We start from the raw sequence: 21,877 nt of genomic DNA on the forward strand, positions 1-21,877 counted from the left end.
TTGTGGTTTGCTTTACAATGGGAACCACTGATTTAATGCATGTCAAACTGGGGGCACCGAGTGCCGCGCTGCGAGCTTGTAGATCTGCTATTTTTGAAAAATCGTGAAAATTCAAATTTTGTCTATAAGTGTCTTTTGAATCCTTCTAAGGTTTTTTGAAAACCCTATGTTTCCATGTCAGCAATCTGGCCAGCCATCGTCAAAGAAAAGGTGCTTTTCACTTAACTGGAGCTCAGTTAGTCTTCTCGAGAGACTACTATGTCAGTGGTTCTCAAATCTTTTCATGTGAAGGACCCCCCAAACTGATATTTATTTGGCCACGGACCCCCATCTCAAAATATCTAGTTCCAGGGACCACCCAGAAGCAAAATGTGTTTGCTTTATATTCAAAGATTTGCACACATTTTCACGACTTTTTCCAAAATAGCAGATCCACAAGCTTGCAGCGCGGCACTCGGTGCCGCGCTGTGATCTTGTAGATCTGCTATTTTTCAATAGCTAAAGCATTCAATAATTCTAGGCCTAAATGGGTTAAGATGAGGAGCTGAATGAGGTTGTGTTGTTGTGCTTGTCTCTCCCAGGTCCAGAGTTCTGGTGCTCCATCTCCTACTTTGAGATGGACGTGCAGGTTGGGGAGATGTTCAAGGTGCCGGCCAGCTGTCCTGTGGTGACGGTGGACGGATACGTGGACCCCTCGGGAGGGGACCGCTTCTGCCTGGGCCAGCTGAGCAACGTGCACCGCACCGACGCCAGCGAGAGAGCCAGGTCCGCCTCCTCTCCTCCCCTCTTTTTTTTTTCTTATATAATTTTTATCCCACGATTTTGTAACCCTTTTTCACCCAGTGCCAATTGCCTATGTAATCCTGGGCTCTGCTCTCCCTCTGCCGCGCCTGGGGAGACAACGGACACTGACCTCATGCTTCCTTCAATGCATGAGTAGTCAACGTTGCTTCTTTTCACCTGACAGTGGGGATTTCCCTGGGATGGACGTAACGCGTGGAAGGAACACGTTATTCCAACCAGTTCCTTTCCCCTCCATCAGGCGCCCCAGCTGGCCAGGGGGAGGCACTATAGAGACCAGGATTACTGCATGTTTTTGTGAGGGTATCAACCCTAAGAGACACGGGGAGAACATGCAAACTCCACACAGAAAGGCCCTATCGCCAACCCCACCTAGGGTGTGGGCGCTGATGATGCGGAGGGAGGAACATGCCCTCAGCGCCCACAGCATCCCCCGGCGGGAATCGAACCCAGGTCCTTCCAGCTGTGAGGCGAAGCCTCCTCTCCTCTTAGGGCCAATTCATATACTCCACTTTTAGAGCCGGTTCTGTTCGGGGAGTCACAAAACCTTGGCAGCACCAAACAGCCAAATTAATGACGGTCAGGCACGTACAACATCAAAGGGAGCTTGAGCCCCTGCCCTGGGTTAAGTGCCCTCTCTCTCCAGACCATGAATGCAGTTTTTGAGCGGTGGTCACACCGTCTCCATAGCGTGGCCGTGTGTGTATCCGTGTGTGTGTGTATGTATGTATGTATGTGGGTGGGTGCGTCCGTAGCCTGAGGTATTTAGCCTGCAATACCTTTTCTGACCACACATGTTAAGGGAGGGGCGCTGTTGTTCAGGCCAGGCACACTCACATTCACACACACATGCACGCATGCACGCATGCACGCACGCACGCGCGCACACACACACACACGCAGCCTCCACCGCTCAGTTCACACGAGTGTGATTTTTACTATGGTGAAAGAAAGGCAAATGCCCTCTTTCCATGCCATACCTGACGGCTGCATTCCAGAGCATTGCCTTGTCCAACTTTTCCTGAACTTGAATGCAGCATCTTATGTTGAAAGAATTGCCCTCTCTGTGTAGAAATCCATGCCGTTACGTCACATCTCCAGTATTGACTTAATCAGGCTTAGTTCAGTGACTGGTATAAAGGCACCGAAAATAGCCGACCACCAAGCTCACAACGCGTCACGCTGAGCATGGTGGTATTGGTGGAGCATTCCACCAAAAGGCCCTTTTAGAAAATGTAGCCCCTGCCTCTCTAAAAGTCTCTGCACGTCCCTGATGACGGTACCCACCCCGCCGAACCTCTGAATGAAGCCATATTGTAGTTTGGACAGAGACGAACCGAAATAAATTCGAGTATTCCCTTATTCACTTGTTGACCCATTTAGATCTGGGAAGCAAGTGTCGTGGGGCGGAACATTTGCCAAAGAATAGCCTCTACAAGCCTCTACAAGCTACAAGCTCACAACGGGTCGCGTTGCGACGCTTTGTGAGCTTGTAGATCGGCTATTCTTTGGCAAATAGATTTTCTAGAGAGTGAAAAAAAGACTGTATATCAAGTACGTATATTATTAAGTAAGTTTTACCAATAGAGGGTTTAAATGGTACCAGATATGCAGCTCAGCAAATAAAAGGTGAATTTATCCCAGTGCATGACCGAGGACGATTTCACGATAAATCAAATCTCCACAATACGATTATCGTGAGTGTTTTTTATCAGGATAAACGATAATATGGCTTATCGCCCCATCCCTACAGGTTACACATAGGTAAAGGTGTGCAGCTGGAGTGCAGAGGGGAGGGAGACGTGTGGATGCGTTGTATGAGCGACCACGCCGTCTTCGTACAGAGCTACTACCTGGACCGGGAGGCTGGCCGAGCGCCTGGCGACGCCGTGCACAAGATCTACCCCGGAGCTTATATCAAGGTGAGTCCCACAAGATCTACCCTGGAGCTTATATCAAGGTGAGTCCCACAAGATCTACCCTGGAGCTTATATCAAGGTGAGTCCCACAAGTTCTACCCCGGAGCTTATATCAAGGTGAGTCCCACAAGATCTACCCTGGACTGGAGCTTATATCAAGGTGAGTCCCACAAGATCTACCCTGGACTGGAGCTTATATCAAGGTGAGTCCCACAAGATCTACCCTGGACTGGAGCTTATATCAAGGTGAGTCCCACAAGATCTACCCTGGACTGGAGCTTATATCAAGGTGAGTCCCACAAGATCTACCCTGGACTGGAGCTTATATCAAGGTGAGTCCCACAAGATCTACCCTGGACTGGAGCTTATATCAAGGTGAGTCCCACAAGATCTACCCTGGACTGGAGCTTATATCAAGGTGAGTCCCACTTAAGGGCTTTTCACACAGGCCTGTTGCGTTTTTTCGTTTGCTGCATGATTAAAACGCTTTGAATTTGGTGTGTAATGCTGTGCGGAATCCTCACTGCGGATCCGAAAAGGAGTCAATGAGTTTTTACCGCTTGCGAAAAGACGCACAAATCACGCCTGTCTGCAAAGCCCTTAGCCCTATAACCCTCAGGCACATGCACACATAGACATCAAAGGGGGCTTATCGCTGTGCTTCCGCGAGAAAAGAAAAAGTGAGTCATCGCGACTGTCGGTTCTCTAGTTTTGAGCTGTTGAACACAGTGTCTCGCCCATAATTGCAATGGAAACACAATGCAGTATTGATACTTTTAAAGTAAAGAATGTGAGTACTTTTTTCCCACACTGTGTGTGTGGTTCATCCTCCAGGTGTTTGACTTGAGGCAGTGTCACAGACAGATGTGTGTGTGTGTGTGTGTGTGTGTGTGTGTGTGTGTGTGTGTGTGTGGTTCATCCTCCAGGTGTTTGACTTGAGGCAGTGTCACAAACAGATGTGTGTGTGTGTGTGTGTGTGTGTGTGTGTGTGTGTGGTTCATCCTCCAGGTATTTGACTTGAGGCAGTGTCACAGACAGATGTGTGTGTGTGTGTGGTTCATCCTCCAGGTATTTGACTTGAGGCAGTGTCACAGACAGATGTGTGTGTGTGTGTGTGGTTCATCCTCCAGGTGTTTGACTTGAGGCAGTGTCACAGACAGATGTGTGTGTGTGTGTGTGTGTGTGTGTGTGTGTGTGTGTGTGTGTGTGTGTGTGTGTGTGTGTGTGTGTGTGTGTGTGTGTGTGTGTGTGTGTGGTTCATCCTCCAGGTGTTTGACTTGAGGCAGTGTCACAGACAGATGTGTGTGTGTGTGGTTCATCCTCCAGGTGTTTGACTTGAGGCAGTGTCACAAACAGATGTGTGTGTGTGTGTGTGTGTGTGTGTGTGTGTGTGTGTGTGTGTGTGTGTGTGTGTGTGTGTGGTTCATCCTCCAGGTATTTGACTTGAGGCAGTGTCACAGACAGATGTGTGTGTGTGTGGTTCATCCTCCAGGTATTTGACTTGAGGCAGTGTCACAGACAGATGTGTGTGTGTGTGTGTGTGTGGTTCATCCTCCAGGTGTTTGACTTGAGGCAGTGTCACAGACAGATGTGTGTGTGTGTGTGTGGTTCATCCTCCAGGTGTTTGACTTGAGGCAGTGTCACAGACAGATGTGTGTGTGTGTGTGTGTGGTTCATCCTCCAGGTGTTTGACTTGAGGCAGTGTCACAGACAGATGTGTGTGTGTGTGGTTCATCCTCCAGGTGTTTGACTTGAGGCAGTGTCACAGACAGATGTGTGTGTGTGTGTGTGTGGTTCATCCTCCAGGTGTTTGACTTGAGGCAGTGTCACAGACAGATGTGTGTGTGTGTGGTTCATCCTCCAGGTATTTGACTTGAGGCAGTGTCACAGACAGATGTGTGTGTGTGTGGTTCATCCTCCAGGTATTTGACTTGAGGCAGTGTCACAGACAGATGCAGCAGCAGGCGGCCACAGCGCAGGCAGCGGCGGCGGCCCAGGCGGCCGCGGTGGCGGGCAACATTCCCGGGCCGGGCAGCGTGGGCGGAATCGCACCTGCAGTCAGTAAGTGTTTTCCATAGTATCATCTTTCTATAGCACTGTTTTCCAAACAGTGGTTCAGACACATTGTTATGGGTCACTACTAGCGTAAAGATAAAAAATATATATATATTTAAAAAAAAAATCTTTTTTTTAATATTTATTTTTATACATTTCTCATCTCTTGACAGAGGATAATTTTCCACAATACGATTATTGTGAGTCTTTTTTTATCACAATAAATGATAATAACGATCATCGTCCCATCCCTAATCGCCAATACCGTCACTAGTGTGTGTGTGTGTGTGTGTGTGTGTGTGTGTGCGTGCGTGCATGCGAGAGAGCGAGATCGAAAGAACCTCAAAACTTGTTCCGTTTTGTTGTTCCGGTGGGACTCCTATAATGCTAATGCTAACTCTAATGCTTACCGCTAACCGCTAATGCTAATGCTAAAAATGCTCATGCTAACCACTAATGCTAATGCTAAAAATGCTAATGCTAACAACGTGATGTGTGTGTGTGTGTGTGTTCTCAGGTCTGTCGGCGGCGGCAGGGATCGGCGTGGACGACCTGCGGAGGCTGTGCATCCTGCGGCTGAGCTTCGTGAAGGGCTGGGGGCCCGACTACCCCCGGCAGAGCATCAAGAGCACCCCCTGCTGGGTGGAGGTGCACCTGCACCGCGCGCTACAGCTCCTGGACGAGGTGCTGCACACCATGCCTCTGGCGGACCCCGGGCCCGCTAACTGACCCCGCGCCGCGCCTAGCCTCGCGTAGCCAGGCTTATACTTTATCTGCCAAGAGAAAAGCCTGGTCGACATATGAAGCAGAGAGAGTTCTATGGAGGTGGGGCTGAATTTTCCCGGAAGTTGTCTTTTTTTCACAGTGCAAACGTATTCCCCGCTGAAAGAAAATCTGTTCTACTTCTCCCACTCCGTCGTTTGCATTCGCAATAAACAATATACAAACACAAACATCGATTTCGGACACCTACTAAGAGCGAGGTAAGAGCTACAATCTTTGTGTTTGTTTCGCTGGGGAATGTAAACAGACCCCGCACCACACGGCGTAACTTCCGTTAAACGCAGCACTTCCGCACACTTCAGCTAGAACCAACCGGAAGTCATCTCCGCTAACTGAGGAGCAGTGGTTGTCAAAACAGTTCCTTTTCAGCTGTGTTTTTATTTCAATGAACCCCATTACTCTGAGAGTATACAGATGGAACCAAATGGACCCTATCTGTACGCTCTCAGAGTTACAGGCCTGTGAGGATCTGTTTGGAACTCCCTCGAGGACCCCTGCGGGTCCCCGCACCCCACTTTGAGAACCACTGCTGAGTGCGATTTCGTCACGTTCCAATTCCAATCCGGATTAAAAGGCCCACACATACCGTTGTTTCCTGTTGAGTTTGGCATATTTCACCCAGGTTTTTCATCTCACTCACGTCACTTTGTCTGCTGACCTCACTCAGCAACGAAATAAACAGAAAATAAACAAAAACAAAAATAAAACAATTCACAGGAGGCAAGCTGTGATCACCCCATGATGTGCACTGCAAGGTAGTTTCAAATGCACTACACTGCAGGCGTTATTTGAGAGTGAAAAAATAAGACACATGTGACGTGTGATCTGGGCAGCTTGCCCCAGGAAATGTGCCAATCTCAACAGGAAACAACGGTACTATAAACCCTAACAAATATGCACACAGCTACAACTTTAGGGTATTGTTTGTTTTTGCTACAAGCCAAACACTCTGCTCCCGGGAAATGTACGAAGAATATTTACACCGAAAGTCCTGAACTCAATACACACATGTAGTGCCCACCCCCACCCACCCACACACACACACACACACACACACACACACACACACACACACACACACACAGACACACACCAAGAAAATGCATTTTACAATCAGTGTGGACAGGCCTAATCACCCGTGTGCTGTCACACACACGCAACACACACACACACGCACTTGCAACCACTCTAACCAAAACACGTGTGTGCGTACCTACACGGACAACTACTGATGTCTTTGACATGACGCGTCATGCTTTGCAACGGAGAGAGAGACGCCAGCTTTCTCCTCAATCGGAACACGTTGACGGAGGGGCGGAGCTGGCTTTGAGTCAACGTGTCCTGAAACAAAATGTTATCTTTGTCCTCTTCTCGTTCTACCTTTCAACTAACATGTTTGTATGCACTGTAGAAACCCCAGTTCCCCCCATATTATATGCACTTTGGTACCTCTTCACAGCGACACACACACACACACACACACACACACACACACACACACACACACACACACACACACACACACACACACACACACACACACACACACCTGTTTAAAACAACATGAAAATGGTCGTAGCAGCAGAGACAACGGAAATCAAATAACCGAGGGTAGATTCAGATGAACAACAAAACCATGATGACATTTAGGGATGGAGCTCAAAACAAGGGCCCGCTACTCGAAAAACAAATGTATTGAGTAACCGGTATCAGTACGCGTTGGGCTTATCAAGCCCATGATGTCGATGTTTAAACAATCAAGACAAGAGGCGATCAAGAAATTATTACGGTACTATTCATAATATAAGGCCATTTAACACTAACGAATGATTATTTTAATGATATTTAATGATAATATTTGTTAATTTTGTCAATTGTCATCTTCATAGATGGTGGTCAGCCACAATCTCACAGTCGCAACAACTGGCCAATAAAAAAAAGATACCAGTTCTGCTCAGAATTTGTCTCACGTCTTTTCACAAAATATTAGAAACCGCTCAACAGTGGGTTCGATAAAATCCCGGCTCGATAAGCAGGATCGATAAGGTGCTCATTATTAATAAAGATTAACGAGCTCCATCCCTAATGACAATACGAGCTGGGGAAGACAACATGTCTCTCCAGACTCCTGAGCCAAATCCCAACACTCACATGTCTGCCTCTTCGCTGCCTCCGTCCTCCGGCGTGACCAGAAATCGCTCGCTTCCGTAATATACGTTTTTTTATTTTAATATACGTTTATTTTAATATACGTTTATTTTCTGTTGTAGCCGAGGGCCGATGAGAGAGGAGGCACGGCAAGCAAGGTTCAGCCAGGATACATCAAGTGTACCCTTAAAGGAGTAGTTCACCCCCATATTTACTTTTTTCAATGGATTACTCACCCCATGGAGACTTGAATTCATGGATACGTTTTTGTCACATTCCTAAGACAATTAAGCCCCCCATTGATACCGCTATCAATGGGGACACGTTTTTTATAATCAAACTATTGGCTTAGGAATGCGACAAAAACAAAAAAATATCCATGAATTCATGTCTTCATGGGTCGAGTAGTTGATTTTGTGTGTGAACTACTCCTTTAATGACTCCTGTAGCGGGAAGTGTTTTCATGCTTAACGCGCGCCGTATAAATTCTCCTCCTCCGGGCCACAGTGATCCGGCTTTGTTCCGCGTCACACGCGATCGCCGTCGCTTCGGGATGTCTGCCCCAAGCAGTGGGAGCGTTCCCACTCGTTGAAGCGAAACCCGAGCGATTCCGCCTTCCTCGCCTCCCCTCCTTGGCTCCCGGCTCGGAGGCGGGGTTAAGGCGAGTAGAGGAGGCGGGGTTAAGGCGAGTATAGAGGAGGAAAGGACGGACGTTTGTGTTTTGGGATTTTAGGCCATGGTCAGTTGATTTCAGTGACTGAATAAGCTGTGTCTCAGGTCCTACACGTCTTTCCTATTTCCTTGTATGTTAGTCCTGCCCACTGACAATAGAACGCCCCTGCAAGGGAGTTGTCATCAGAAATTGGACGTCTCCTCTTCTCTATTTCCTCAATGGGAGGGACTAACCCAAGAGGGCTTCTGCGTGACGTAGGTGGATACCTTTTTAGGAGGCGGAAGCATGTTTGGAGTCTATTCACTTACAATGAGAGAGCTATAACGAGAACACAGCTTCTCCATGGTCACTGAACCAAATATTGGAACCGATCATCACAAGACACATTAAGAGAGTTGTCATACTAAAGTGGCTTTTTTCAGCTACACAACAAAGGAGAAAATCAACTTTAATATTGCTCTTTAGCTGTCCCCAGCAACACGCTCTCGTGGGATCTATAGCACCAGTAAACAGGACGTGCGCGAGACTTGCCGTCAGAGCCAGCGCCCACTTAGGAGGTTTTGTGTACAATGTCGCACTCTAGTGGATCCAATGAGGTTGCGCTATCTTCATAAATTAAATATGTTTGGACTAACATACAAGCAAGGAAATAGGAAATAGGATTGATTTAAGGACCTGGGACGCAGCTATAGAGTAGTGAAGTGTGACGTAATTTACACATCCTACCTGGTTCGCGGTTTTCTTCCCCCATTCTGAATTCCCATAGACCTTTTTCATATTGTGTCATATAAGAACTGTGTTCCAATTATATACAAATGATCTCGGCGGTTTGACTCATATGGATATGAAGAATCAACTGATGGTGAAAAAACGCTAATGTTACTGTCGCCAAATTAGTTACATTTTCACCAGACACAGACTGTATCAAATATTAGTGACTGACTGATCATAAACCATACAGAGCCACCTCGCCGACAATATCGCAAAGACCATTTGTTTATTTTTGGACCACAATGCTTATATGAGACGATTTTAAGATGACCCAATGTTATTCTCCATAGAGAATTACTTCCGTGGAACCGGGGGATGAGCGAGTCACGTCATGACTTCACTGTTCCATAGTGAACATGTGTGTTCACCGCAGGTGAAGAAGGCACAACCCACACAGACCCGTACTGAATTATTCCACCTCTGTGCTTGTATTGTACTCTGCTGTGTGTGGAAAAAAAAGAAAAAACTCAAACTAGCCGTCATTGTTAGCCGCGTTTAGCCTAGCTGTTAGCCCTCTTATAAAACGCTAGAACCACTTTCAACCTAATTTATTTTCTTACCTAAAGATATTAAAAAAGAAAAATGTCAAAAAAAATAAAACACACACACACATTCAGCTTTAAAGTAGTGTTGTGGGTATTTGTGATGAAACAGTGCTGCCGTGTATGTAAACCAAACCTCTTTGCCATAACGGTGAGATGTCGCCAAAGCCAGAATACCTCATGATAATAACAGTGCAGAACTCACGTTTTGTTTATCTTCTGATGCTAAGCTTTAACGCAGGGTTTCTCAACCTTTTTTCTGCATGGGCACACTTTTCATGTCCCAAGAATCCATGGGCACACCAACATAATACTGGGGTGTAAATATCGCCACTGTCGGGAAGAAACCTTGTATCTCCAAGTTTCAAATTTGTACGTGCTTCGCAAAGTAAAGCCCTGCTTCATCATGCAAGGCTGTCGCACAACAGTTGTGAAAACAGCAGATCTACAAGCACACAACGCCTCGCACCGCGAGGCGTTGTGTGCTTGTAGATCGGCTGTTTTCACTATAGTTTAAATCATTTTTAAAATGATAAATACAATACTGGCTTTCAAGCAGTCTCAAGGGGCACGCTTGACCCTTCTCAGGGGCACACCAAAGGTCCCCAGGCACGGTGGTTGAGAAACACTGCTATAACGGGTTAGGCAATCTATACATGACTGACGTTAGCAGTGGTGGACTTAGTATAGAGGCTATTACTCAAGTATTCAAAAGTACAAATTAATACAAAAAAGAAGATTTAAAATCCCCCCCCCCCCCCCCCCCCCACACACACACACACTCAATTTGTATTTCTAGGAAGTCCAAAGAAAATCACGTTTCTATTTTTAATGTAAAAACAAGTACTCCAAAAAATGTACTTAAAGGAGTCGTTAACCCCCAAAATGGCTTGTTTCCCCTATTGATTACTCAAGGAAACTTGAGTTCAATAATATTCTTTTGTATTTGTCGCATTCCCAAGACAAAAAAAAAAAAATCTTAAAATTTACCATTTTATGAGGACCCAAATCCATGGGCCTGGATGAGGCCCCAAATACAAGGCCCTGGATGGGGACCCAAATACATCTGGGTCAAAATCAATGGGGGTGAATTTACTTGACCCTTGAGCCTAAATTTCAAGTCTCCATGGTGTGAGTAATACATAGAAAAGAAGTCATTTTGGGGGTGAACTACTCCTTTAAGTACCCAAGTGAATGCACTTAAGTTCCTGTCCACCACTGGGCGTTAGAATGGTCATGATTGCAGCGCTCTATACTGTAGTTCTTTAGCTTTAAATGTTCAGAAGCTTTCTGCTCAAAGGTTTTGTCAGTGGGAATCAGGCGGGTACCAAGACACTGGCAAAGTGCTCTGTAACACCTGTCGTGATGACCCTGAATAATATGTCATTTCACCAAATCACTTCCACATTTCACACCATAGAACAGTGGTTCTCAACCTTTTCAGGCCACGACCCCCCCCAAATAATCATATTTTAACTGGGGGACCCGCCTACCCTGTAGACTAGAGAACTAAGAGTTGAGGAATTACATGTTGTATAGTCTCGCGTAGCCACTAGCCAGACAACTATTCCACAATCTCCGAATGCTATATAGAGTCTGGAACGGCAGCTCCCGAACGGCGAGTATCGGAAGTAGCCAGTGCTGCACTGAACTGTAGTCCCATTGGAAACATAACAGAAACACAATAGCTCAGACAATGTCATTCGAGCGGCCTATTCTTGTTATGGGTGTATAGTTTAAGAAAACGTTTGAAAACATCATGGAGGTAACACCAATAACACCAGAGAAAGACGAAATAACGCCCCCAGAAATATTGAAAGGAGACTTAACGCTTCCAGTAGGACATGTTATTGCTACTGCACCAAGGGAGCGGTTGCGTCACATCCGCTTTATCTCGCACTCATCGTTTCTATTTGCGTATTCTGTTGACGGGAGCATTTCCCAAATCGCGGAGTCAACAGTCTGGCCACGCAAGACTACATTTTGTATAACACGGTTCTATTGTGAAAATAGCCCATCTGTGAGCATGGACTCCCTCCAAAATAATCATAGTTAACCATTTAGGCCTGAACACATTATGACGCAATATTTTATGCTTTAAATATAAAAAAATAGCAGATATACAAGCTCACAGCACGGCACCGAGTGCCGCGCTGCGAGCTTGTAGATCTGCTATTTTTGAAAAATCGTGAACATTTGAATTTTGACCCGATTCTATAAGTGTCTTTTGAATCCTTCTAAGATTTTTGGAAAAAACCCATGTTTCTATGTCAGCAATCTGGCCAGCCATTGTCAAAGAAAAGGTCCTTTTCACTTAACTGGAGCTCAGTTAGTCTGTTCTTGAGAGACTACTATGTCAGTGGTGCTCAAACCTTTTCATGTGAAGGACCCCCAAAAGGATATGTATTTGGCCACGGACCCCCATTTCAAAATATCTAGTTCCAGGGACCACCCAGAAGCAAAATCTGAGTTACAAACGTTCGCTTTGAAAATATATATATTCAAAGATTTGCACACATTTTCACAACTTTTTCAAAAATAGCAGATCTACAAGCTCGCAGCGCGGCACTCGGTGCCGCGCTGTGAGCTTGTATATCTGCTATTTTTCACTGGTTAAAGCATTCAATAATTCTAGGCCTAAATGGGTTAAACTGGGACCCCCTCACCCACCCCACCCCACCCCACCCTGATAACCACTTGGAATATAGGAGTTGAGGCATTACATATCGTTTGACTCGGCTCCACACATAAACATTGTGGAAATAGCTTGCGAGGCGTTGTGCGCTTGTAGATCTGCTGTTTGCACAATTACTGCCTCTTTCTTACATCATTTGACAATGTGGCCAATACTTTGTTGATTACTTTTGAAGCAGTAATGGTACTTTTCCCCACCATTTCATTTCTTTTCTTACATTAAAAAGGTCTTGGAAGTCCTTAAATTGCCCTCATGTGGGGACCCGACCCACAGGTTGAGAATCACTGGTACAGTACAGGCTAATAGGTCTCGGCTAATGCTCACTATGGGACAGTATTATTCTTATATCTGTCTGCATGCTGTGTGTCTCAGAGGTGGACTGTGGATCCTTCAAACATCTGCCCGCCGTTGATATCACCTGTGGTGATGTCAAGATTCTGTTTGCGGGGCAGAAACATCTCCATGTTTAGCATTTTTACGTTTTCTTATTGTTTTTATTTGTTTTCTGCATGGGCACACCTTTGCTCAAAAGTAGGGGAAACAACACATGCACAGCGGCGCGTTGTGAGCGACCGTGCACATCTGCCATTTCCACAATGTCTTTGTTTTGTTTGAACTAGATCCATTAATAATCTTTTGGCAAAATGTGCCAAATAACAACACTTGCAGTTTCTTCTTAAATCGACAGTATTTGAACAGTTTTAAAACAATGCAACAGTACTAGTGCTACTATATGTTGGATTCTATAGCCTTCTTATTTGAGAACTGTACTTATTTAAAAAAAAAAATCAAACCTCGGTTCGAAGTGAAGCGGTGAATTTGAGCATAATATTGTCTGGAGAGCCAAATTGTCATGTGAAGCTTGACCAATCCTCAATTCTTCATTCTGGACTGGACAGGCACGGGACAGACAAACCCAAACCTTGGAAGCGGCTTTCACTGCCTTGTCCAAACTCTCCTGAACTTGAATGCAGCATCTTATGTTGAAATAATTGCCCTCTCCTGTTTAGAAATCCCTGCCGTTACGCCACATCTTCAGTATTGACTTGATTATGCTTTGTTCAGTAAATAGCCGACCTCCGTCGCAGCGCGACGTGTTGATAACTTGGAGGTCTGCTATTTTCGATATTTTCACCAAAAGGCCCTTTTAGGAATTTCAGCCCCTGCCTCTCTAACATTCTCTGCACGTTCCCGACCGCCATGCCAAACACATGCAATAACACGCAACACTACCAACACGGTTGGCAACCCTACGGACAGGAGCGACCTTCAGCAGTCCAGCCAGTACAACCCTAGGCGCCGGCGCAAGCGCCGCGCCACTTCCATTCTGTGCCAGTACTCCAGCAGCTCACCGGGACGCCAGTTGTGGCCAGCCGTGACCATGTGGCTGTACGCGCAGCTGGAGTAGCGAAGCCCCAGGTTGTTGAACAGGGAGCGGCGGGGCGGCGGGGTGGGCTTGATCCCCAGCCACTCCAGGCAGAGCCCCACGTACACGTCCTCGAAGCGCACGCGGGGAACGCTCAGCGAGGCTCTGTAGATCTTCACCGCCATGTCTCCGAAGAACACGTACCCCGACCCCGAGCAGTAGTCGGGGTAGGTTCTGTGTGGGTACTCGTTGCGGGGCATGTAATACTTGTTCCATCTCTGACGGTACGGGCGGTGGTTGCTGATGATGTAGCCTGTAAAGTAGTCGGTCTTGGGCTTCAGCTCGGGTCTCAGCAACTTGTGGATGAGGTAATCGGTGTTGACGAGCACGTCGTTGTCTGTCTTCATGACGTAGCTGGCCCGCGGGCAATGCGTGGCCACCCAGTTCATGCCCATCATGGTCTTCATGGCCAGGTTGTGGTAGGTATCCGCAAAGTCCTGCTGCAGGATGTCCCGGTGCCTCCGGCTCTCGTACTCCAGGTACTTCTGCTGGCGAAGGCCCAGCTCTCCTTCCTTCACGCCCAGCAGGAACAGCCGGACCACTCCCACACCCGGGGCCAGGCTCTCGTCGCCCCACGTCTTCCGTATGGCGTCCCGCGCCTCCACCTGGTGAGCCTCGGTGAGGATCAGCAGCACCAGGAATGGCGGCGGCTTGCCCTCCGGGCATTTGTTTGGCTCGTTAATGATGTAGGGGTGCGGCCCGGGAGTCAGCACACCCCCGGGGTACCCCTCAGGGACCCCTGGGTCGCCACCTGGGGGCTTACCTGGGTTCTTACCTGGGTGACCGCTCTCTTCACTTGGGTGGGCATTGCCACCTGGGTTCTTCTTACCTGGGTGAAGGCCCTCTTCACTTGGTCGGGCATTGCCACCTGGGTTCTTACCTGGTTGACCGCTCTCTTCACTTGGGTGGGCATTATTCGCTCGTGCAGAGTTCCCTCTCCACCAGCCCTTGTGGACCCCCATGCCCAGAAGGACCCCCATGCCCAGGAGGACCCCCAGAAACAAGAAGCATCTCTGCCACCGCATGGCGTGCGGTGGCTGCCGCTTACACAGCAGTAACATCGGTGGGTGTTTTTCTGGATAGTGATCACAATCCTTGTTTTAATCGGTATAAAAGGACGGCCGGTCTTTATATATACGGACTGACGAGGGTGTCATGTTACCCCCGATGAAGTCATGATGAGCCGATCCATAACAAGAGGACAAGTGGTCTACTCTGCTACCGCAGGTTTGGGCCCAAAACATGAATGAACAAGACTGCACTCTGTCGAGGTGCCAACTTGCGCTTGTGCACAGATAGTGTGCCAACGGAGCGCGCCATGAGGTGTGGTGCCCACCGTGCCCTGCTGGCCTCACTGACTGTTAATGAGGACGTTACCAGGAATGCTCTTATACAGGGGTTTTCAAAGTGGGTGACGGGGCACCCTGGGGTGCCGCGACAGCAGTCCAGGGGTGCCGCGAGATCATTTGATAATGTTTGGAATTTATTTGGACACTAAAAATAATTTGCTGTCTGTGTCTGTGTGTATGTGGGTGGGCAAGGTGGCACTCTGCTGAGGTGCCCCAGATGATTAGCTTAATGTGAAACCTTGTTTTCTGACTCAACAGTAAACAAACCAGCACACAGTTTAAGTAGAGGGTATCTGGCACATATCTAAAGGGACATTTTAAGGACTTTTTAAAGAAAAACTCTAACATGCCAAATTAAACATTGGTCAAATTGTCAAATACTAGAGGCAGAATTTGTGAAAATAGAACCGTGTTGGAACAATATGTAATGCCTCAACTCTTCGTGCTCGTCAGGGTGGGCCGGGGGTCCCCAGTTAAAATATGATTATACTAACGTCATAGAAAGTAAACAGAGACCCACATCACCACAGCTGATGTCACGGACAGAACAGCCCATACGAGGAGATGTACTGTATGCACGTGTCGTGTTTCATTCTATTTTGTGTTTTCATTCTATTTCAGCATGCTAACTTTCCAGGAAGAGAAGGTGTGTAGATTCTATAACCTTTAATCCCCCATGGATGATGTCATTGGTAGGCAGGTTTCTGAACTGTCCACAGCCCACCAATGAGACACAGTGCTTATACTGGATTAGTGAAGACTGATTATGAAGATCAGGTTGAGGTATTTGATGAGTAACAATCTGTCTTTAAAGTGTGGAATAAAATGCAATCATCACCGCCGACATTCACACCTTTACAGGCATGATAACTTGTTTCGTCATGTTTTGGGGAATTCTTATGTTTCGAGGATTCAAATTATGGGATATCAGAGTGACTCCAGTTGCCCATCATTTTGGAAATGTCGTAGAAAAAGAGACACGCTAACTCTTGACCACATGACGTGAAAAAAAGTGAAAATAGCAGATCCACGCGTCCACAACTAGTCGCACACAAACAACGCAGCGCGAGCTCGTATGTCGGCTACTTTCACACAACACTGTCATATGACTAAGCATAAAATAGTTCTTAAGCGGTTAAAAATGTTCACATGTCTACTGTAGGGTTTGGATCCTTTGGATTTTAACGATTCCGGTTGCTTAATGATTCCATCTTAACAGTCCCCATTCGTCAACGGTTCCCTTTATCCATTCCAAGTGGACCCTTACAAGGCTGTAACACTGGGTACAAACGGGTCCATTTGGTTCCTATCGTACACTCTGTACAGTTATGAAAATAACAATAATTGTATAACACACTGGTTTCCAAACACTGGGTCGGGACCCATTTGTGGGCACCTTTATCTTTTGTTTCAAAAGAGGTTTTTGAATGAATTAAAATGTTTTTTTTTCCTTCTTTTTTTTTTTATTCCATGAAGAAATCAAAGAAAAATCGAAGAAATTCCCTAAATTAGAAAACAAATGTTTAAGAAGTGGTGAAAGTAGCCGATTTACAAGCTCAGCTATTTATATATCAGCTATTTTCACTAGTTTGGGTCCCAGGCAAACGTCTAATCTCTCTTTTGGGTCTCGGCCTGAAAGGTTTGGGAACTGCTGGTATAACAGATATATGGTATAACTGCTGGTATAACAGATATATGGTATAACTGCTGGTATAACAGATATATGGTATAACTGCTTGTATAACAGTCATATGCCAGCTCTGGCAGTGTGATTAAACCCACAGGAAACGGTTCCAAATGTGGTGGGACCGCTTCCTCTGGTTCCTGGTTCCAACCCTGCACACATCCTGTATCAAAAGGTTCTTGAGTTCTTGAGTGTTCAGTGGGCCAGACAGGGACACTCAATAGCCTTGTTTAAACTTGAAAATCACAGTGCTGAATTTTACAACAAGGGTTCATATTTTAGATAGTCATTAAAGAAAAGAAAAGATGAGTATTGAAATGTTTGAATTGACTGCTTTCTATCATTTTTGTGATTTTAACGATTTCGATTTGCATGCATGCCCCCGGCTAAATATGTATTTTTAGACACAATAAGCCCATTCCCAAGATGCACCGCAATCTTTCATGGGCAGATGTGACTTATGGGGGCTGGTGTAAATAATAGCAACAAAGACATTGGCGGCTTATTGTGTCTAAAAATATATATTTTTGGCCACTTGTATGCATGCCCCCAACCACTGAAATCAAAATACTAAAATCGCAAAAAAAACAACAATATAAAGCAGTAAATGAAAACATTTTAACACTCATCTTTTCTTTTCTCTAATTACGATCTAAAATATGAACCCTTGTTGTTAAAAAAAAATCAATTTACCACCATGCCTGGGCCTGTGCTTCACAACACAATCCATTTATTTTTGAATTTTGTTTTGTTTTTTCAGCTGTTATGCGTCACTCTGGTGTACTCTGAGGTTATGAAAATACTACTTACATAAAACAATCCACTTCAACTTTATTACTACAAATGCGTATTAGTCCCGAGTTTCGGGCAAAAATTGTGCACTTTACGATAGAAGCATGTCATTTGGCACACAGTTATGGATCATTTTTGGCTATAGGGCCATCGCAGATTTGTCTTGGGGAACTTGTGATCCCTCACATCATCATGCTACTTAAAGCATATTTATTTTCTGTATTATTTTACTGTATAGTAAAGTCTATGAGAGCCCAACTTTGATTGGCTCCCACACGTTTCCCAAGACATATCTGCGATGGCCCTATAGCCAAAAATGATCCATGTTCCAATCCAATCCAATGATTAGCATGTTCTAACTGTGTGCCAGATGTAATGCTTCTATCATAAAGTGCACAATTCCATTAAAATACTGCCCGAAATAACCTGGACTATATGTTGCCAGTTGTCCAACATCTCTGCTCCATACAGTAGGTCACTGACATTGCATTATTATGTTATACATATGAACTGTTATAAACCACTGTTATAACTGTTATCATTGTAAAGGTACCATTTGCATCAGTGGAATACATTTTAAGGGACATTAATTCAATCATTTTTGCCTTGAAACCCACAAACATAATGTTGCCTTTTATGAAATAGATTATGTTGTGGGGTAGTTTTGTTAAATTCCCTTTGAGGACATTAAGGGCCGGATTGCCATGATCACATTTTGTGCTTTAACTATTGACAAATAGCAGATATACAAGCTCGCAGCGTGGCATCGAGTGCCGCGTTGCAAGCTTGTAGAGCTGCTATTTTTTTAAAATCGTGAGAATTTGTGCAAGTCTTTGAATATTTCAAATCCTTCCAAGGGTTTTTTTTTTTTTTTTTTAAACCTGTGTTTCTATGTCAGTGGTGCTCAATCTTTTTCATGTGAAGGACCCCCAACTTGATATGTATTTGGCCACGGACCCCCATGTCAAAATACTTGGTTCCAGGGACTCCCCAGAATCAACATTTTAGTTACGAATGTTCGCTTAAAAAAATATGCATATTCAAAGATTTGCACACATTTTCACGGCTTGTCAAAAATAGCAGATCTACAAGCTCGCAGCGCTGTGAGCTTGTATCTGCTATTTTTCAATAGCTAAAGTATAAAACAATTAAGGCCCCTCCACCTTGGGCCCTAGTAACTCAGTCCCACTTCCCCCCTCCTTGTGACGCCCCTGACCATCACATGTAGGTCTGTGGCCTGATGTGTATCCATGTGTGGGTCCTTGAAATAATATAAAAAAAAATATATATATATATATATATATATATATTGAAAATCACTGCTCTATACTCTGACCCTAAACCTAAACCAAACCGATTCACTTACCACTGGAAACTGCTTTAGTGCTCTTCTGTTTTAGCAACGCTCTTTGGACAGCTCATCCTGTACTGATGAATCTACAGGATTTATTTTCTTTCTTTTTTCTGTTTGTTTCAAACATAAACTATATAGATACTATGTTACTGAGTGTGAAACCTAATCAATTTGGCTATTTTATGGGTATTGTTCTTTCTATTCATGTCGTTATCCTGGTTATTTGATTGTAAAGACGTGCTGCTCTCGTAATGTTGGCTGTACATCAACGTGAAATAAAAATACAGCATTGTCATTTTGATACAAACTTTGTGGAATGTGTCGCTGCTTTATTACAACGTCAAACATTTCTTATTTTCATTGTGCTTTTCAACAATGTCAGGGGAGATACATGTTAATGCAGTTTGATGGCAGACAAGACAGAGTAGATCTCATTTCAATAAATATAAACATACAATTTCAACTGCATGTGGAATTTGTAAATGTGTGGACATTTCAAAATACATAATGATGTTTGTCATAGGAAGGAAGGCAAAGTCAAATGAAATAGTCCAAATGGTGCATGATTTCAAATGTGTTAAGAACAGACGTTAGTACAGTATCTCTCTCGCTGATGCAAAACATGTCCAGCATACACTGTATAAAGATGGTAGCCGGTATAGAAAAGGTATCCAAAAGCTCAAAACTGTTTCTGTTTCAAATGTTCTTTCTACTTTGTTTAGGATAAACCACTCAGATCATATTTCCTCCCTCTTTCCTCCACTAGTAGGCAACAGTCATCAATGACAGAACAATATGAACTGAATCATTATTCAATGTCTGCTTGATGCTCAGGAGGAAATATCACATCTCATCATCGTGGTTAATAAACTAAAACATTATGCAGGCATAGCAGTGCCGGTTTGGGGGAATTCCATTTCTGACATGCAAGGCAGCATGATATGCATGATATGCATTCCACATTATATATGATAATCTGAGTCTGAGTTGGTCGTGCATGTTAATAAGTAGAGGTGTTGCACACAATGGCTTGTTAACACCATCTTGTTTTGTTATTATAAGTATGGCCGTTTAAAGGACAACTTTAGTTTTTTACCAAAAGGGTTCATATTTTAGATTGTAATTAAAGAATATAAAAGATGAGTGTTAAATTGATTTCATATACTTCTTTCTATTGTTTTGGAGATTCTTATTTCAGTGGTTGGAGCATGCCTACAAGTGGCTAAATATGTCATTTTACTTGTATTGTATTCAGTCATGCTGATATTGTTAGATTATGCATGTGATTTATCTGTTTCAGTATATATCACTTCTCATTGTTATCCTGGATTAGAATGCATGATCATACCTGATGGATTATTTGAAATACAAAAGAAAGCAAGATAAAGGAAATGTAAAATGGCACAATTCTAATCAAATGAGTAAATTCAATTCAAAGGAGCTTTTATTGGCATGAGAAAACATAAGTTTCAAAACATAATAAAAACAGTTGATGGGGACATATACAGTTGAAGGGGGTACAGCATTGTGTAAACAGAACTATGTCACGTTTTGTCATGTATATACAGGATATGTAGCTTTTTTGTCAATGCATAATAATAGCTCGCTGCTATCAAAAACATATAAGACTTTAACATGTATGTTTTGGGAATGGAAATACACAATCAAACAGATGACAACTTGCGGTTTTCGAGAGGTGTAGTTCCAGATTGTATTTATCATTCGAAGATTGTGGAACAGTTGTATAGCTAGAGACCACTGTTCAACTGACAGCCTCTCTTCTCTGTCTGAATTCTAATGCATCTTCAAGTGTTTCTTGAGATTTGCATTCTGACTGAAGCTTTTGCCACAAACTTTACATCCGAAAGCCCTTTCTCCTGTGTGTACCAACATGTGTTTTGACTGAAGCTTTTGTCACAAACTGTACACCTAAAGGGTTGTTCGCTGGTGTGAGTTCTCATGTGTCTTTTCAGATTACCCCTTTCGCGAAAGCCTTGGCCACAAACTGTACAATTAAACGGTATTTCCCCTGTAGGAATCCTCATGTGTGTCTTCAGATCACTATTCTGACTGCAGCTTTTGCCACAAACCGTACAGCTAAAAGGCTTTTCCCCTGTATGGGATCTCATGTGCATTGCTAGATTACTCCTTTGAGTAAAGCCTTTCCAACAAGCAGAACACCGGAAGGGTTTCTCGTGTGCATGAGTCTGAATGTGTAATTTCAAATTACTCATTTCACCAAAGCCTTTGTCACAGTCCGGGCAACTATTAATGGTCTTCTTCCCTGTGTAACTCGTGATGGATGCTTGTTTCAGGCCCTGTGAAGGCTTGCTGTTCAAAAGCCATAATGCTCCTTCTATCCTGTATGATTTAATTAGGTCTAAAGCTAAGCGATCTGAAGGAATGTGTGAGTGTGAAGGGAGGAGCTGGTCATCTCCAGTTGGTTGTGATGTTCCACAGTCCTCTACATCAGCTTGGGTTTGTTCAGTTGTGCTGCAGGCTTGCTCTGCGTTTTCACCGTCACCCTCATCGATCTTCGCTGCTAGTAATGTCAGCCTCTCCTCTGGTCTGGGAAGCTCCTCTTGAATCTGTGCAGGTTCTGGCTCCCCCGGGAAAATCTTCCTTATCCCTGGAGGCACCTTCTGCCAATCCATAAAGGGCCTCCTAGAATGAAAACATGAAGGAAACAATGTCATTAAAGTGTAAGAAAAATGTACATTTATTTGTAGCAGACTGTGGAGTGAACCTCTGCCGTTAATTCTAATCTGAGAACTTTGTTCTTCAACTTTGATCCCACAAACCAAATCTGTATTTAAACAATTACATATAAACCACATAATGTATTTAAACATTATATCTTTCAACATGTCTCTTTTTAATCAGTA

The 21,877-nt window shown here is 44.5% G+C and overlaps 2 protein-coding genes across 2 annotated transcripts in view; one reads left to right on the top strand and one right to left on the bottom strand.

Annotated features, from left to right (window-relative positions):
• The window catches only part of smad10a (SMAD family member 10a), a 33,365-nt gene extending 27,159 nt beyond the window's left edge, over positions 1–6,206 (top strand). The window contains exons 11-14 of the mRNA XM_080735240.1: positions 582–765; positions 2,555–2,723; positions 4,643–4,781; positions 5,293–6,206. Of these exons, the coding sequence (XP_080591366.1) occupies positions 582–765; positions 2,555–2,723; positions 4,643–4,781; positions 5,293–5,504 (704 nt within the window). The 3' untranslated portion in view covers positions 5,505–6,206. The remainder of the gene's footprint in view (positions 1–581; positions 766–2,554; positions 2,724–4,642; positions 4,782–5,292) is intronic.
• Positions 6,207–13,206: 7,000 nt separating this feature from the next.
• On the bottom strand, positions 13,207–18,535 carry LOC308292612 (beta-1,3-galactosyltransferase 1-like). The gene has a single exon (XM_080735000.1). The coding sequence runs from the start codon at positions 14,872–14,874 to the stop codon at positions 13,657–13,659; it is 1,218 nt and encodes a 405-aa protein (XP_080591126.1). The 5' UTR covers positions 14,875–18,535; the 3' UTR covers positions 13,207–13,656.
• Between the last annotated feature and the right edge of the window lie 3,342 nt (positions 18,536–21,877).

The sequence above is a fragment of the Nannobrachium achirus genome (assembly GCF_963921795.1).
Source record: "Nannobrachium achirus genome assembly, chromosome: 10".
Lineage (NCBI taxonomy): Eukaryota > Metazoa > Chordata > Actinopteri > Myctophiformes > Myctophidae > Nannobrachium > Nannobrachium achirus.